We start from the raw sequence: 16,946 nt of genomic DNA on the forward strand, positions 1-16,946 counted from the left end.
ACTGCTTTATCCAATGCCCCTGGCACACAGTAGGTGTGCAATAAATGTTTGTTGAACGAATGATTTAAAATTACATTTAACATTTTAATCCATTTGGAATATATTATCTAAAGCGACTGTTTTTTCCCCTGATTATTTTAGTATTATTGAGCACCTACTGTGTACCTGGCACTGTGTATGTCCTTAAGTGGACACAAATCCCCCCAGTGGATCTCCTGCTCAGAGCCTTCCATGGCTCTCTAATGTCTAGTGGATCAAACCCAAGGTCCTTAGCCCTTCGCTGGGCAGCACTTGGACACAGGGCTCGGTCCTGCTGTCCCTCAGGGACAGTCATTCCAAGTCCCGCCCCCAGGCTCTCCCACCTTCGCGGCGCCGGCCCACTCCACCTCACTATTGGACAGTTCGGAGGGTGTCGGGCGTTGGTTGGCTGGAGTGACCGTCAATTAGGGTCAAGGCATTGATAACCTGTTCTCTGGCTTCGAGGGGGCGGGCTCGGGCGCGGGCGCGGATGTGGCTGCGGCATCAGGTAAATCGCCTGCTTGCGGGCCACCGATGAGGATCTTGGGCGGGATAAGGGGGCGCCCTGGGGCGTGGCGCTGCGCCTTCAGCCCATCCGCGGGCTCAGCGCGCTGCGATGGGCCGACGCCGTGACCTCTGGCTGGGACCCCTCCCACACTGAGAGCCCCAAGTGGGCAGCGAGCAGAATGGGGAGCTCTGGATTCGTGAGATCGCCCTCCTCCCGCCCTTCAGGAGCCAAGTGGGGGCTTGTTCGCCCCCTAGCTCCCCAACCGACTCCCCCAACCTTTCCCCGCGTCTCTCCCGGACAGCTTGGGGACCCGGGTCGAGCCCCTCGCGCTGGACCTGGATGTGCGTGGGGGTGATACGGAAACGGTGTTGGGGGAGGGACGGACGGCCACCGGGCCGGCAGACAATGGGCAGCGGATGGAACCGCCCGGCAGCGTTTCCTGTAGGAAACTTACCGTCCCTGCGAGGCCGTTTAGGGGGGACGGTGAGGGAGTGGTGGGTGCTGACCTGAGTACCTCCCCCTCACACCGTCATCAGCCAACACCCCCACCTCAGGGGTGTGCAAGTTCCGCTCCAACTTTAGGGGGTGCCACCACACAGGGCCTCAAGCGGGGGTGGGGGTGAGGGCTGGGGGGAGAGTCCCCTCCCCAGGACCAGGAGCTGCACTGCCGGCGGTATTTCGTGATCACAGCACAGAAATAGTCCCTGGGGCTGGAGTGGGGGCGTCTGGCATCAGCTCTGATGGCCTAATGAGGGGGCCTCAGGCAGAGGACCCGAATCTAGCTGTGACAGCTCAGGCGGGGGCGGAGGAGAGAGGAGGGCAGCTGCACGCCCCAATTTCCCAACTCCGGTGAGGCTGCAGCCCCTGGAGCCAAGCGGGGAAGGAGGGGAGCCCACTCCCTGCCATCGGGGACACACGCGGGGACAGGCATGAGTGCAGCTTGGGAGGGTCGTCGGGGAGGGAAGGGCTTTTTCTAGAAGGCCATCAAGTGGAATGGCCAATGCAGAAAGTGGCAAAGCTGCCTGGGTTTAAATCCTGCCTCTGCCTGAATGTGACCTTGGGAGCATCACTTAATCTGTGTTTCTTCCTCTGTATAAAGGAGAAAGATAGTAAGAAAACCGACCTCAGAGGGCTTAGCTAGGATTTTTTAGTTAATTAATACCTACAGATTGCCTAGAATTGAAGCTGGCCCATTGAAAATGGAAAAAGTGTTTTTATTATTCCTTACCATTCTTGGAGTATCCACCCATTTTCCCACCCAGCCTCTGGGTCCAGCTGCTACGTGGTTTGGCTCTTAGGGATGGTCCACAGCTATTCTTTGAGTTCCCACACCTCAGATTTGGGTGTTACCTGATCACTGGAGGAGGGGGCTGATCCCAACTCAGTCCCACTTCGAGCTGTGTGTGAAAAGGCCCAGACTTCTAATCCCCCACCCAGGCCTTTTCCATGGCCAAGTTTTTCTCTGGAAGTTTCCTAAAAACAAGTCCTGAGAGGCACTGAATGTCCTGTGTGATGACCAGCTGTCCTGCTGGTCCACCCTTGCAACTGGTATAAAGGGCAGGAAACAGCTGCTTTGGGACAGGAAGAGGCTCTGGGTGGGGGAGGTCAGGGACCAAGGCAGGACAAAGGTGGGAAGTGGGAAGATGGTTAGTTTAGCACAAATGAGCAATGGGTTAGGGAGAGGTCAGATTGGGTCTGGTAGGCAAAGGTTTCCAGAAGATGAGCAGAGGGTGTTTCCCACAATTGACTTAATTGCTTTGTACCTCCGTTTCCCCATCTGTAAAATGTGAATATCTACCTTGCAGGATTGCACAGGATTACATGTAATCAAGCAGGGAATACAGCAGGCATTTGATACTGGCAGCTGGCTTGCCCTTCCCTGAGGCTTTTCATGTGAGCTCTTTAAAGCCCCATCTTTCTCACCCTGTGCTTTCTGAATCCAAGTTCGGGACTCAATATTTGTTCTTGTAAAATAGCACATTATTAGATGTGTCTCAGTCTCACTCAATTTCTTAGAGCCTCCATCATGTCACCCTGATTTACTCTCCCTCCATCCCCAGGCATAGTTTCAGCTCTGACAACCTGGGTGCTTGTGGTTCCATTACAAGCTCTTACAAGCCAAAGACAGAGCCCTGTGGCACTCCACTAGAGGTATTCCAGGGGTACAGGTATCCAATGATTTGCATCCTTTGTGCATCTGGCCCCCAACTCTCTGTCTTTCCTATGAAGGTCTCAGAGGTGACCTTGGTAAAAATTCACATGCACAGTTATATCTTGTTTGCATTTGTCCAAGGGAAAAATTCATGTGATTCTGTATTTTTGTTTTTTAATCTGCAGAATCTGACCAGATGAGCTCTTAATGAGCCCACGAGGGCTTCCAGTTCTTGCCTTCCTCTCCTGAAGGTTCACATTCCACCCCAGTGATGATTAATTTCTGATTTTCCCCAGCGATTGACAGAAAACTCAGATCTAGAATGACACCCATACCCACTCCCACCTTCAGCTTTATTTTTTTAAATTTTTTTTTATTGATTTCAGAGAGAGGAAGGGAGAGGGAGAGAGGGATAGAAACATCAGTGATGAGAGAGAATCATCAATCAGCTGCCTCCTGCACTCCCCACACTGGGGAACGAGCCTGCAACCCGGGCTTGTGCCCTGACTGGGACTCAAACCGTGACTTCCTGGTTTGTAGGTCCATGCTCAACCGCTAAACCATGCCAGCTGGGCTTCTTTTCTTTTTTTTAAATATACTTTTTATTGGTTTCAGAGAGGAAGGGAGAGATAGAAACATCAATGATGAGAGGCAATCATTGATCAGCTGCCTCCTGCACGCCCCACACTGGGGATCGAGCTCATAAGCTGGGCGTGTGTCCTGACTGGAATTGAACCATGACCTCCTGGTTCACATGTCGATGCTCAACCACTGAGCCACACCAGCTGGGCTACTCTTGTTTTCTGAATTACTTTCCTCTCTCCTTTTGATGCTCTTCCTTTCTCCTCCTGCCCAGCAGGCTGAGGCCTAGCACCTGGGTGTTCCCACATTCATTCATTCCAAAGTTTCAAGGCCTCTTGAGGGAGGATGGAGAAAAGGGCACTGGTGTGTGGGGGTGGGTTGTTGGAGAAGAACTCTTGGGTCTGTTTACTCACTCAGAATCCAGGCTGACCTGAGTCACAGCCAGAAGGATAGGGCCTGACCCTTAACCCCTCTGGGGGACTTTTTCAGGGTGTGTCTGGTGGCTACTGCAGGAAACATGGCCAAGTTTGCCCTGAATCAGAACCTGCCTGGTAAGTGTACAAAATGGTAAGTGTGCACAGGCCCACACTTGGTGCTGGTGTGTGGACACAACTCTGCAGTTCCCTTCGTTGCATAGTGGCCAGAGGGGCCCTCTGTGCTGCCCTGTCACATGTGGAATGTAATCTAACATCTCATGATGGCCCGGGAGTCCCCCTCTATCTGGCCTCATCTCACCTCTCCTACTCCTCTCCCATTTACTCTGCTCTGGACACCCTCAACTCACCCTTTATTCCAGCCCACCCTGCTCTCAGGAGGAGGCAGCGGCCCAGTCGCCTTTGCATGGGCTGTTTTGTTTTAGGAACCTTCTTCCCCAGCTGATTCCCCCTCATCACTTGGCCCTGACAAGCAGAGCCAAAGTCATGCCTCCTCCAGTTATTCTATACTTCACCTTATTATTGCCCTAAGCACCATTTGTAATGTTTGTGTTTATCTGTCTCCTACAAGAGGACAGAGATGTTTGTCTACTCTAGTTCGATGCTTTGTCCTCAGATAAGTGCTTGACATGTAGCAGGAGCCTCAATAAACGTGTGTTTGCATGACTATTTGGTTGCACATAGGCATTTGAGCCTTGGGTGTGTAATGGCTTGGTGCAGAACTTGGTGCAGGTGGAGCCCTGCCAGTGTGTTGCGGTGGGGAGGGGTACCCCTGGCTTGACAACCCTCACGTCCCTGTCATGCCCGCAGACCTGGGTGGCTCTCGCCTGTGCCACGGCCCGATTGGGGGCTCCCACAGCCCGAGTTCGTCCTACACGGTGGAGACGCCCTATGGCTTCCACTTGGACCTGGATTTCCTCAAATACGTGGAGGAGCTGGAGCGCGGCCCCGTCGCCCGTCGCGCCCCCAGCGCCCAGCTGGCACGCCGTCCCCGCGCGTCCCGGGTCGGCATCACGGGCGCGCGTAGCCCAGGGACCTGGACATCGAGCGAGTCCCTGGCTAGTGACGAAGGGGGAGCGTCGGGTGCACTCTCTCCGGGCGCACCCACTTGGTTCCTGCTGCCGCCGCAGTCGCCTAGCGTGCCGGTGCGTAACCCGCACGTCGAGGACATGCTCCTGGAGACCAGCCGACGACTGGAGCTGGCGCAGGCGCACGAGCGCGAGCGCAGCCCGCGTGGTTCGGGCCTCAGCAGCCCAGCCCCAGGCTCCGCCCCCAATCCCGCCCCTGCCTCGCCAGGACCAGCGCAACTGCAGATGGTGCGTGAGCAAATGGCCTTGGCGCTGCGGCGTCTGCGCGAGCTCGAAGACCAGGCGCGCGCGCTGCCCCAGCTGCAGGAGCAGGTGCGCGTGCTGCGTGCGGAGAAGGCGAGGCTACTGGCTGTGCGCCGGCAGCCAGAAGACGATGTGGAGGCCGAGGCGCGCCCGGACAAGCTCGCACAGCTGCGGCGGCTCACCGAACGCCTGGCGACTTCCGAGCGCGGCGTTCGCGCCAGGGCAAGTCCCCGGGCGGACGGCCTGGACGAGGAAGCTCCGAGGCTCAGCGAGGGCGCACTCCAGGTCCTAGACGGGGCGGCGGGGACCCCCGACCGGGCGCCCCAGACGCTGGAGCCTGGAATCCAGGCCGTGCTGGGGACCCAAGAGGCAGAAGCCCAGGCAGTGCCGGAGACCCGGGAAGCCAGCGTGCAGGCGGTCTCCAAGACCCTTGAGGCGGACGCATGGGTGACCGAGGCGCTGCTGGGGCTGCCCGCTGCCGCCGAGCGCGAGCTGGAACTGCTGCGCACCAGCCTGGAGCACCAGTGCGGGGTGAGCGAGCTCCTGCGGAGCCGGCTGCGAGAGTTGGAGGAGGCCCGAGAGGCTACGGAGGAGGAGGAGGCAGCGGCCCAGTCTCAGTCGCGCGAGGCTGCAACCCAGACCCCGTGGGGTTGTGTTGAGAAGTCCACGCAGACCGCGGAGGTCCCTTACCTGACGCAGAGCCCATCTGGACTCACAGATGGGGACAAGGCCATAGCGCCCGCGGGTGAGTCCCGATCTCTCCCGGAGCCCTGGCTTGATGACCACTGGTCTCGAATTCAGTGCCCTTATCTGATCCCTGGCAGGCATCCTCAAATCCATCATGAAGAGGAGAGACGCAACACCTGGCGCCCAACCCAGCCCCGGACCCAAGAGCCTGCAGTTTGTTGGGGTCACCAACGGAGAGTGAGCATTTCCCCCCTCCTCATGTCAGCATCTGTGGGAACATGGACTGGTGTTTGAATTCCAGCTCTACCCCTCAGTTTTCTCATCTGGGAAATGGGGATAGCCAATCCCACCTGGCAGGACTCGGGAACGAGCCCACAGGGGAGGTTCAGCAGATGCCTCCCAAACTGCCCCCAGGTACGAGAGCTCATCCAGTGAGGAAGACAGTGACAGCGAAGATGGTGCTGCCGATCCCCTGAGGAGCAGCTCCTGTGGCTCTGGGGAGGATAGCGGCCAGGGATCCGACTCGGGCACCCCCGGACCTCCCAGCAGCGGAGTCGTTCGGGAGCCGGAGCCGGAGCAGGAGCCGGAGCCTCAACCGCGTGCGCAGGGGAGGTTAGCAGCGCCAGAGCACTGGAGTGGGGACCGCTTTTCACTTTTCAGTTTCCGCGCCCCCACCCCCACCACTCCTGAGCCTCTCCCGACCTCTTCGGTAGGTGCGAACTGAGCCCGCGATTGAGGGAGGCGTGCGCAGCGCTGCAGCGGCAGCTGAGCCAGCCCCGTGGAGTCGCCCGTGACAGCGTGAGTGCGCGAGGAGACCGTCCATTACAGAAGAAGCCGTTGAGTCCGCCAAGGACCTCCCCTGATGTCCTTAGGGAAGCGCCTCTATTGTCTAGAGTTGGGAGGGTCTGGAGTTCCGTCCCCTAGCGCCTGGGACCTCCACCAATCCCAGGCTCTAAAGGAATCTCCCAGGACCATGCTGATCCTTACCTGGTTCCCTAAAAGGATTCCGCCCCAAGCACTAATCAAAGCCCCAGGCCCACTCTCGGACTCCCCAAAGAAAAGTGCTCACCACCTTCCTCTACTCCAGGTTTTGCCACAGGCTCTTCCCCAGAAGAGGATCCCTGCTCCTGTGAGCCCGGGGCCCAATGTACCCACTCTTCCTAAGGGGTGCGGCCCCATGGGTCCCCACGGCCCTCCTCAGACAAGCAGTGACCATCCTCCCCCTGCCTAGACCCCCCACCCCCCCACCCCCCTGCTATTGCACCGGGACCTTCGCTGATGCTTTTCCCTGTCCCGGCAGGGCGCAGCGCGCCTGGTGGCCCTGGAGTGGTTTCGAGTGTCCAGCCAGCGCCGTTCGCAGGCTGAGCTTGTAGCCGGGGTCCTGCGGGCGGTAGCACGCCTGGGACAGGAGCTGCTGGCCCACGTGGTGAACCTGGCGGACGGCAACGGGAACACAGCCCTGCACTACAGCGTGTCCCATGGGAACCTTGCCATCTCCAGCTTGCTGCTGGATACTGGTCAGCATGGAGGAGGGGTGGGCAGGGCACTAGGCAGTGGGGTGGAGGACAGGTAAAGGAGAGCCTGGGCAGCTGGGAAAACCTGGAGAAATGTAGAGATGGGCTGGCCAGGCAGATGGGACCACCATCCTTCACTGGGTGTTTCAAGAGCCAACATGGACTGACCTGAGCTCTGCCCCTGACCCTTCTCACTTTCCAGGTTTGTGAATTATGTTGTCCTAAATTTAGGGGGATTATTTTATCTCTTAGCTTCCTTAACTGTGAAATGGGAATTCATCATCTCCCTACCTGGACAGCTGTAACACCTGTGTGTCAGGCATGCAGCATGAAACTCCAGCTGCCTTTCCAATCTTGAGGGAAGGTACTCACTGGTCAGGGCTGTGACTACCATCATGGTCTGGGACTGGCCCCTATCCTCCGATTCCATTTCACACATTTCCATCCTCTGCCTCAGGAATAGAGATACATGGTCCCAGGTGTTGCAGAACTCAGACAAGTACTGAGCATACTAGGTACCAGAGAGTGCTGGAGTGGACCACCCATGCTGCTTTGCCCATGGGACCAACTGCCCAAGAGCCCTTCCGAGTGCCCTCTCTCAGGCCCAGTAACCTCTGGGGGCCTGCAGGTCTTAGTGACCAAAGGAAGGTCAGCTACTCTGGGCTGGTTACCAGGCTGGGGCTTCTGAGGAGGGGGTGATGCATCAAGTTATTTTCTGGGCATCCGCTGCCTTAAAGGGGATTGGCTGCCATTCATGAGACCCAAGGCTCCTTGGTCCCTTTCACCCTGTATTGAACCCCGTTCAGCCAACTCCCCATCAGTCACCACCAGTATCCCCCATACCCCTACCCACTTGCAGAATGTCAGCCTGGTCCAACCTCCCCCAGGACCCTGAACCCTCAATGAACCATATAGGGGCTGCTTTCCTTTCATCCCTCCAACTTGGCTTCTCAGTTCCTTGACCTGATCCTCTCCCTTCACCTTAATGTATCAGCCTTACACTTGAAAGGTCACCTTAAAACCCTGATGTCACCTCCATGACCTTACTCCCCAACACCCCTCTTCACAACTTTCACCTCCCTGAGGTCTCAGCTTCCTCTCCTATTCCCTAACTCCAACAATCCTCAATCTTAAGGGACCATTACCCATTGTCCCTAACCCATCTCCTCGGGATACCAGTCATACAGGATTAGGGCCTACCATGACCTCATTTTGTTACATCTGCAAAGAGCTTGTTTTTAATAAGATCACATTTACAGTTCAACATGTTTTGGAGGACACATTCAATCTGTCACAGGCTTAGGGAAGGGGAGGATTCCAGAGGAACATAAGTTAACAGCTTCACAGGTCATGGTGGACAATAGCACTTATTCCAGTAGTCAACAGGAAGGTTTTAAATAGACTGGACCAAATTTCTTTGCTCTATTTCTGGCTGCTGCAAGGAAAGGAGGGGGACTTGGATCAAGGTGAACCAGTTGGCAGTTCTCTGGGGGAACAATGGTGGCTTGTAGCCATAAAAATAAACATCCCTCATTGAGTGCCAGGTGGAGAGGGTAGAACACTGAATGTGAGGGAGGAGCCATATGGTACTTGGTGATGAATCTGAAACTGGGTGAGGTGAGTGAACCAGGTTGGGCTAGGGGTGTGGGCTTAGATGACTGATCCCCTATCTCTTAGGAGTCTGCAATGTTGACTGCCAGAATCAAGCAGGCTACTCAGCCCTTATGTTAGCTGCACTCACCTCTGTTGGGCAGGAGGACATACCTGTGGTCCAAAGACTCTTCCAAATGGGCAACATCAATGCCAAGGCTAGCCAGGTGCGTGGATTCTTACAGTTCAGGGACCAACCCTGATTTTGACCGCCCTTCCCCTAAAACCCACCCAGTTCTGTCTTCCCCACCTCAGACAGGGCAGACAGCCCTCATGCTGGCCATTAGCCATGGCCGACAGGACATGGTAGCAGCCCTGCTAGCATGTGGGGCAGATGTCAATGTGCAAGATGTGGACGGAGCCACAGCACTGATGTTTGCCAGTGAGTACGGGCACCTGGAAACTGTCCGGTTGCTACTGGCCCAGCCAGGCTGCGATCCTGCCCTCCTGGATAATGTGAGCTACTGTGGGTGGGGCTGGTTGGGTAGGCAGGGTACCATGCCTTGTGTCATTGACCTAACTGTCCATTTTTCTTCAGGAGGGCACCAGTGCCCTGGCCATGGCTCTGGAGGCTGAGCAGGATGAGGTGGCTGCTCTGCTGCATGCCCACCTGAGTTCAGGCCAGCCTGGTCCCCTGGTGAGTGTAGCTCCAACCTCAAGCAACAAAACTTTACAGCTGCACATTGTGTGAGGATACCCAGCATGCTCTAGGAAGGTCTCCCCTTCCTGCTCCCTCAGGGAAATCGTGGGAGAAACTGGGGGTTTAATCTATGTGGCTGGGACACTTCCTCCATTTTATAGATTGAGACTGAGGCCTGCAGAGGGAAAGTGACCTGATCTATGATCAGAGGAGGCCTGGTAGAGTTTCTCTGTCAGTTACTGCCCCCAAAGAGGCTCATAGCAAAGGAGTTAAGGACCCTTTGCCTAGGCCTGGTTGGGGAAGAGGATGCAGGGCCCCCTGCAAGTTAAGAGCTTCAGAATTGGAGACTGGATCAGTTTGCCAGCAGCCGGCAGGTAGTGAACACCCAGTTTGTCCCTCAAAGGGGAGAGAGGTAACACTCAAAGCTAAATCAGCCTGCCCATCCTGCTCTTTCCAATAGAGATGTGGGAAAGGAGGCATGGTTAAGTGCCTCTTCCAGGTCAGATGGGGTAAAGGCAGGATTCAAACGTAGGCAGCCTGGCCCCACTGTGAAGCAGTTTTTCCTTAGACATGACCACAATGGAAAGGAACAAGACTTCCACTAAGTTAAGCATCCTTGAGTCTATGGCATCTGAAACCCACAGCATTCTGTCCACAAGAGATTGTGACATGACCTCCACCACCTTTCTCACCAGTCACCCCCTGACTCTCCCACGGCCATGCCTGGTAAAAGAGGAAGCAGTGACAATGGAGAGGACTCCCAGTCTCAGTGAACGGCCTCGCACAATGGACCTGGATAGGGTGGGGTGGTAAAGGGTTGACCTTCTTTCCTAATAAATAAAACATTTCTAACTAAACTTGTATCTTGTTTTAGGAGCACATATAGACACTTGGTCTCCTTCAAAAAGAAAATGCCTTGTTGGGGTAGAACCTCCCTCCCCCAGGTTTCCAGAATGCAAAGGGGCCAGTGACCCACCAGAAGGTATTATAAGCCTAGTGACCCCAGACAGGAACCCGAATTTACATAAACACTTTATTAACAGTGGAGCATCTTCCCCATGGGCTATGTGGTTCACCCAGACAGCCAGGACCCTGTAAAAAAGACCCAAGCATGAGATGCTGACAGGCCTCCCAGCAACTGGCAAACTCCCTCCCCAGACTTGCGGCCCGTTTCTACATCCTTACCCTCCTACAAGAGCCCTCACCCATGGGCTTGCCAAAGCCTCCCTACCACCAGCTGCGAGTGTTAACAGAGGCCGGCTCTCAGTTGCCCCATTCCGGTCTGCACTCACTAGACACAAATTCAGCGCAGCCTCCGAGCCTCTCGTTCTGACTCCAATAGAGTGAGCACGTCGCCCTCGCGCACAGGGCCTTTCACGTTGCGGATGATGGAGCGGCTCGTGTCGTCCATGAATTCCACGCGGACCTACGGGAGTGGGGTGGGGCGGAGAGGAGTGTGGGCCAGCCATGGCTAGGCACCAGATCTAGATTTGGAGGGCGTGAAGGGGCCGGCCCAGGGAAACTTAGAAAGGGGGATGAGGCTCGCTGGCAGGTAGGACTGGGCCGGGAGGAAAACTAAAAGGGGTGGAGAGACTGGCGAACAAAGCTCTCGAGCGCCAGAAGCTGCCACCATGGGGGGAAACTGCAGCTCTGGGCCGGTTGTGGACGGGTCCATACTCGGCAGGGCGTGAAGCCAGTGTCCATTGAGACCACTGAGCCAAGATAAAGAGGGTTCACTGGAGCTCAGACCCGGCTGGGAAGACCTTGGTGGGGGTTCAGACCCTCCAGGAAGCCTGGGATAAGGGGTTCTCGGATTCCAAGAGGAATAGTTTAGATCCCGGGGTGTCCCCACCCGCTCACCTGCGTGCACTGTCCCTGGGAACCGGTCCTGCCTAGCACCTTGGTAACCTGGTGGAAAGAAGCTGGGGTCAGAATTACCCGGCCCGGTTCCCTTCCCCCTACCCCACCGGTCTCACTTCGGCCCTCAACACCGCACACTTCTCACCCTGGCTAGCTTGATAGGCTGCACACGACTCGTGTCCATGATGGCGGCAACAGTCGGGCGGAAAGGAGTCACGTGTTTTTGGGAGATTCTTTATACGACGTCCTAGCCCCGCCCCCCGCTCTCGCGAGATTATACACATATTTCCCAACAGCCCCCGCTGCAGCGATGTAGTCGGCGCCCTTCAGCGCAGAGAGAAGATGGCGTCCGCCACCCGGTTTATCCAGGCGCTACGGAACTGGGCCTCCGGGGTGCGCGGGGCGGGAAGGAAGGGCCGCGCTGGGATGGGCGTGGGGGGCTGCGAGTTCCTTGCGCCCGGGACCCGCTCCTTCACTCTATCCTGTGCCCTGGGTCTGAAAGCCTAGGTGCCAAGATCTCCTTGGGCCAGGCCCCTCGATCAGCCCGGGACCCCGAAACTCTTGAAGCCTTCAGCCCGGGACACACCCACCTCCACTCCCACCCTTTGGCAGGAGACCTGGCATCTCCCTAGTTCCTGACCGTATTAGCCTTGGATCTGGTGGTCCCGGCCCCGACTTTCCTTTTCACAGGGCCCATATCCCTGTCTCCAAATGCCCATCTCCTCTCCTGGGGTGCCCTGCTGGCTGAACTCCTTCCTTTCCTCCTCCCACAGCACGACTTGCAGGCGAAGCTGCAGCTACGTTACCAGGAGATCGCCAAGCGGTGAGCTGGCCCCGCTCGCTGCTCAAACCCTCGCCTTGTTCTGTCCTTCCACCAAAAACAAAACCCGTGTTCCTTTAGACCCTGAAGCCCTGAGCCAAAATCCTGCCTCCAGCTTCCTGGCAGGTTGTGAAGACAGGTTTGCCTTTAATCTTGCTGGACTATGTCGTAGACTGCTGCTCTTGGAAACAGCCGGATTGGGCGTGAATTCTGGTTGGGAATCGTTGTGGTTTGCAGTCCTCAGTGTGACCTTGCCAGTTGGTGGTATCATCCCCAAGCAATAGGTGGGGGGGAAAAAAAATTGAGGCGTGGAGAGACTAAATCATTTGCTTAAAGCCATTCAGAAGCTAGAAAGTGACACCTGGGACTTGAACCCAGAAGTGTCTTGATTCCAACTCATTAATGTCAAAAAATGCTTGATATTTACAAGCCCTTGCCAGGTCCTCAGCCTTGGGGATACCAGTGCAAACGAGAAGTTCTGGTCCTCATTCCTTCATATCCTAGGGAGAGAAAAACGTAGGGAAAAAACACAGCAGGCAAAACAACAACCACGTTATTCTGGAATGCTCCAAAGATAAATGAGAGTAATCTGGAGGGTTACTATCTCGGGTCATGTGGGTCAGGAAAAGTTTCTTTTCAGGGATTGACATTTGACTCACCTAAATGATGAGAAGGAGCCAAAGGATAAGCATTGAAGAAACTTTCTGGGCAGAGAGAACACTAAGCACAAGGGCTGTAAGGCCCAACAGAGCCAGAAGTAGGAAGGAAGCCAGTGTGACGGAAACACAGGTAGGAAAGGGGGATAGCAGTATAAAATGAAGTCAGAGGCAGGCAAAGGTAAGGCAGTCTTGGAGAGTTGGCAGTGAAGGCATTAAAATTGACTAATTCCTAATATCGAAAGTTTAAATTGCTTTTCCATTCAGGGTTTGGGTCAGTTGAGGAAAATTGTAAATTTTCAGTTTCCTTAGGGTAATGGTGCCCCCTAGTATTTCATTTGGACTTTCCCTTTTAGCACTGGTTCTTTTTTTAATTTTTTTTTAATTGATTTCAGAGAGGAAAGGAGAGGAAGAGAGAGAAACATTAATGACGAGCCTGGCCAGCTGGCGTGGCTCAGTGGTTGAGCATCGACCTATGAGCCAGGAAGTCACCATTTGATTCCTGGTCAGGGCACATACCTGGGTTGTGGACTCAATCCCCAGTGAGGGGAGTGCAGGAGGCAGCTGATCAGTGATTCTCATCATTGATGTTTCTATCATTCTCTTCCTCTCCCTTGCTCTCTGAAATCAATTTAAAAAAAGAAGAAGAAACATCAATGATGAGAGAGAATCATTGGTTGGAATCGAACCCAGGACCTTTCAGTCCGCAGACCGACGCTCTATCCACTGAGCCAAACCAGCTAGGGCCAGGTCTGGTTCTTTATACTTTTTCTGTGCTAGGTTGCAGAAAACTATGGCCATTCCTACAGAGATCATCTCTGTACTCCAGGGCTTAAGCAAATTCTAACTTCCACACAGGACATTTTGAATGTTAAATTTTTAAAATTTATCTGTATTTATTTTTTTAAAAAATGCACAATGACTATCACTTGTATTAAGAAAAAACTTAAATCCTGGCAAAATGATTACCAGACAAAAAGTTTTAAAATATGGTTGAATGAAAGCCCAGTTTTTAAAAGCTTTTTCCTATCATTTTGCCCTTCCTCTCTGCTATATTTTCTAGGAAAGCTCCTCTTGAGGTTAGGGTTTTCTTTTCAGGCTTCCAGCTTCTTTGTAAATTCACCCCAGGCCCAGAACAGAGCTCTGTTCACCCCCCTTTCTGGCTGCAGCCACCATGAGGTGACAGGAAATGCAGAGGCTTGGGAGGCTTGGAATACAAGGTGCTCTTTGAGTTATAAGCCTTGATCCCAGCAGGGTTCTCCAGAGCAGTGGTCGCCAACCTTTCGGACCTCATGGACCACTGTCCATGGACCACCAGTTGGCGACCGCTGCTCCAGAGAGTTCCTGAAATAGCAGAAAACTCAGGATTTGTGTAGTCTGGCCTTTAGGAAGGAAGCCCCTCAGAATGAGCTGTGTTTGGAGCTTGTTGCCCAAGTTTTTACTGATTAACTACTGGATAGGAGGTAGTGGGCAGAGCCTCACAACCTGGCTTCTTCATTGCCTGAGCATCTTCAGGTGGAAGTGCGGACAGCCTACCCCTTCCATGGTGTTCAGACTGGGCCTACCCCTTCCATGGGTTTCACAAAAGGTCATTCATCCATTTGGGGCAGGTAGGGGACCTACAATGGAGCAGACCCAGCTCTCACATCCAAAGCCTGGGCTGCCACCTGCTTCTAGGCTCTGGACCTTCTCCAGGCATGTCCCTCCATGACAGTGTACCAAGGGATACCCCTGGCCTGCAGCCTGTCCCAGTGACAGGTGACCAGCCCTGCCCAGCCAGGCAGTGAGAGCACTTAGGGCTTTGCTTTAATGCCGATGTCCTTTTTCCTTAGAACTCAGCCTCCTCCCAGGCTCCCCGTGGGCCCCAGCCACAAGCTCTCCAACAATTACTACTGTACTCGTGATGGCCGCAGGGAAGCCACGCCACCTTCCATTGTCATGTCCTCACAGAAGGCACTGGTGTCAGGCAAGCCAGCAGAAAGGTGAGGATGCCACACACTCCTGCAGCCAGCCTGTTCTCTTGCCTCTGGTTTTCAAGGTCCCATTTACATAGCATCAACTATGTTGGGAACTGTGTTGTCAGGAGCTTTTCATCTGCAAACTCATTTAATGCCCACATATCCCAGTGTAGGGGTTAGGGCCTCAGGCAGGGGTGGGTTTCCTGCAAATCAGATAAATTTCCAGGGTCCTTTAGTTTCAGGTGTACAGTATAATGATTTGATATCTGTATATATTGCAAAATGATCACCACAGTAAGTCTACTTAGTGTTCGTCATTTTACATAGTTATACTTTTTTTTTGTAATGAGAACTTTTTTAAAATATATATTTTATTGATTTTTTACAGAGAGGGAGAGGGATAGAGAGTTAGAAACATCGATCGATCAGCTGCCTCCTGCACACCTCCTACTGGGGATGTGCCTGCAACCAAGGTACATGCCCTTGACCGGAATTGAACCTGAAACCTTTCAGTCCGTAGGCTGATGCTCTATCCACTGAGCCAAACCAGTTAGGGCTGTAATGAGAACTTTTAACATCTCTCTTAGCAACTTTCAAATATACAATACAGTATTATTAACTGCATGGGTGGGGTCCCGCAGGCCCTGCCCCCAGTCAGGTTGGGGGGGGCCGAACGGGGCAGGGCTGGCTGGGGGGAGGGACTGTGGGCGGTTGGTTGGCCAGCCAGCCCCACCCCCTGGTCAAACTCCCAGTGGAGGGGACAATTTGCACATTAGCCTTTTATTATATAGGATAATCACCATGTTGTACATTACATCCCCAGGACTTACTTATTTTATAAGTAGAAGTTTATACCTTTTTTTTTTTTTTTAAACTTTTTTTTTTTTTTAACTTTTTTTTTTTTTAAAATATATTTTATTGATATTTTACAGAGAGAAAGGGAGAGGGATAGAGAGCTAGAAACATCGATGAGAGAGAAACATCGATCAGCTGCCTCCTGCACACCTCCCACTGGAGATGTGCCCACAACCAAGGTACATGCCCTTGACCGGAATCGAACCCGGGACCCTTCAGTCCGCAGGCCGACGCTCTTTCCACTGAGCCAAACCGGTTTCGGCGAAGTTTGTACCTTTTAACCCCCTTTGCCCACCCACCACCCTCCACCCCTGGCAATCTGTTCTCTGTATCTGTGAGCTGGTGTGTGTGTGTGTTTGTTTTTTAGATTCCACTGAGGTCATATGGTATTTGTCTTTCTCTGTCTGACTTATTTCACTGAGCTTAATACCTTCTAGCCCTCTAGGTCCATCCATGTTGTTGCAAATGGTAAGATTATCATTCCTCTTCCAGCTCAGCTTTGGCAGCCACTGAGAAGAAGGCGGTGACACCAGCTCCTCCCATACAGAAGTGGGAGCTGTCCCAGGACCAGCCTTATCTGTGATACTACTCTGGGCCACCTGACTGTGCCCTCAGGGCTACCAAGTGCTTCCCCTCCTTCTCTTCCATTCTGGGAGAACGTGACCTAACTTATGACAAATACATTATATTGTGCTCTCTAGTATCACTTCCATTTTTACTTTAAAATATATATTGATTTCAGAGAAGAAAGGAAAGGGAGAGAGAGAGAGACACATCAATGATGATTGGCTGCCTCCTGCATGCCCCCTACTGGGGACCAAGTGTACAACCTGGGCATGTGCCCTGACCAGGAATTGAACCGTGACCTGTTTCATAGGTGGACACTCAATCACTGAGCCATACCAACTGGGCCATTTTTACTTTTAAAGTGACACTGGGTTTACTTGGATTTCGGGGTGAAGTTGGTGCCAAATCTCTTAACTCTGTGAGTGCTCCAGGGACAGAGAGGGATAGTAGTTCTCCAAGATGACATGTCACAGACATGGATGACATGGTACAGGGTGCCCACAGATATCCCATCCCTTCTCCAAGGGCCTGGCTCTATCCCTGAGAGTGGTGGGCTGGATTCCAGGGCCTATAGGGGCTGGGGAAGCTCTGACAGAATACAGCAGGGCCAAAGACATACTGCTCACTTATCTCAAGAGTTTGCTCAGCCATTGCTCATGTGGACATTGGCTAGTACCCTCCTACTGTGGCCCCTGCCTGACTTTGACCACCTTG

At 53.8% G+C, this 16,946-nt stretch overlaps 3 protein-coding genes across 5 annotated transcripts; 2 read left to right on the forward strand and 1 right to left on the reverse strand.

Annotated features, from left to right (window-relative positions):
• The first annotated feature begins 488 nt into the window (after nt 1–488).
• Nucleotides 489–10,373, forward strand: KANK3 (KN motif and ankyrin repeat domains 3). Of its 3 annotated transcripts, none has more exons than XM_080676220.1 (12): nt 489–526; nt 2,332–2,419; nt 3,750–3,811; nt 4,505–5,770; nt 5,850–5,949; nt 6,127–6,324; nt 6,426–6,510; nt 7,013–7,229; nt 8,904–9,043; nt 9,132–9,332; nt 9,415–9,513; nt 10,212–10,373. In XM_080676220.1, coding segments are annotated over exons 2-12 (2,448 nt in total). In that variant the 5' UTR covers nt 489–526; nt 2,332–2,417; the 3' UTR covers nt 10,290–10,373. The 3 variants fall into 3 exon arrangements, with proteins under 3 accessions (XP_080532346.1, XP_080532344.1, XP_080532345.1); XM_080676218.1 differs by lacking the exon at nt 2,332–2,419 and adding an exon at nt 6,800–6,841 and having other exon boundaries at nt 495–526; XM_080676219.1 differs by lacking the exon at nt 2,332–2,419 and having other exon boundaries at nt 495–526.
• A 157-nt stretch (nt 10,374–10,530) lies between these two features.
• Nucleotides 10,531–11,637, reverse strand: RPS28 (ribosomal protein S28). The gene is made up of 4 exons (XM_080676221.1): nt 11,522–11,637; nt 11,377–11,424; nt 10,809–10,942; nt 10,531–10,608 (listed from the first exon to the last, which is right to left on the reverse strand). The coding sequence occupies exons 1-3, from the start codon at nt 11,558–11,560 to the stop codon at nt 10,820–10,822; spliced, it is 210 nt and encodes a 69-aa protein (XP_080532347.1). The 5' UTR covers nt 11,561–11,637; the 3' UTR covers nt 10,531–10,608; nt 10,809–10,819.
• Nucleotides 11,638–11,652: 15 nt separating this feature from the next.
• NDUFA7 (NADH:ubiquinone oxidoreductase subunit A7) lies at nt 11,653–16,365 on the forward strand. Its single transcript, XM_080676224.1, has 4 exons — nt 11,653–11,769; nt 12,150–12,199; nt 14,685–14,834; nt 16,158–16,365. The coding sequence occupies exons 1-4, from the start codon at nt 11,719–11,721 to the stop codon at nt 16,246–16,248; spliced, it is 342 nt and encodes a 113-aa protein (XP_080532350.1). The 5' UTR covers nt 11,653–11,718; the 3' UTR covers nt 16,249–16,365.
• The last annotated feature ends 581 nt before the right edge of the window (nt 16,366–16,946 follow it).

Source organism: Plecotus auritus (genome assembly GCF_963455305.1).
Source record: "Plecotus auritus genome assembly, chromosome: 6".
Lineage (NCBI taxonomy): Eukaryota > Metazoa > Chordata > Mammalia > Chiroptera > Vespertilionidae > Plecotus > Plecotus auritus.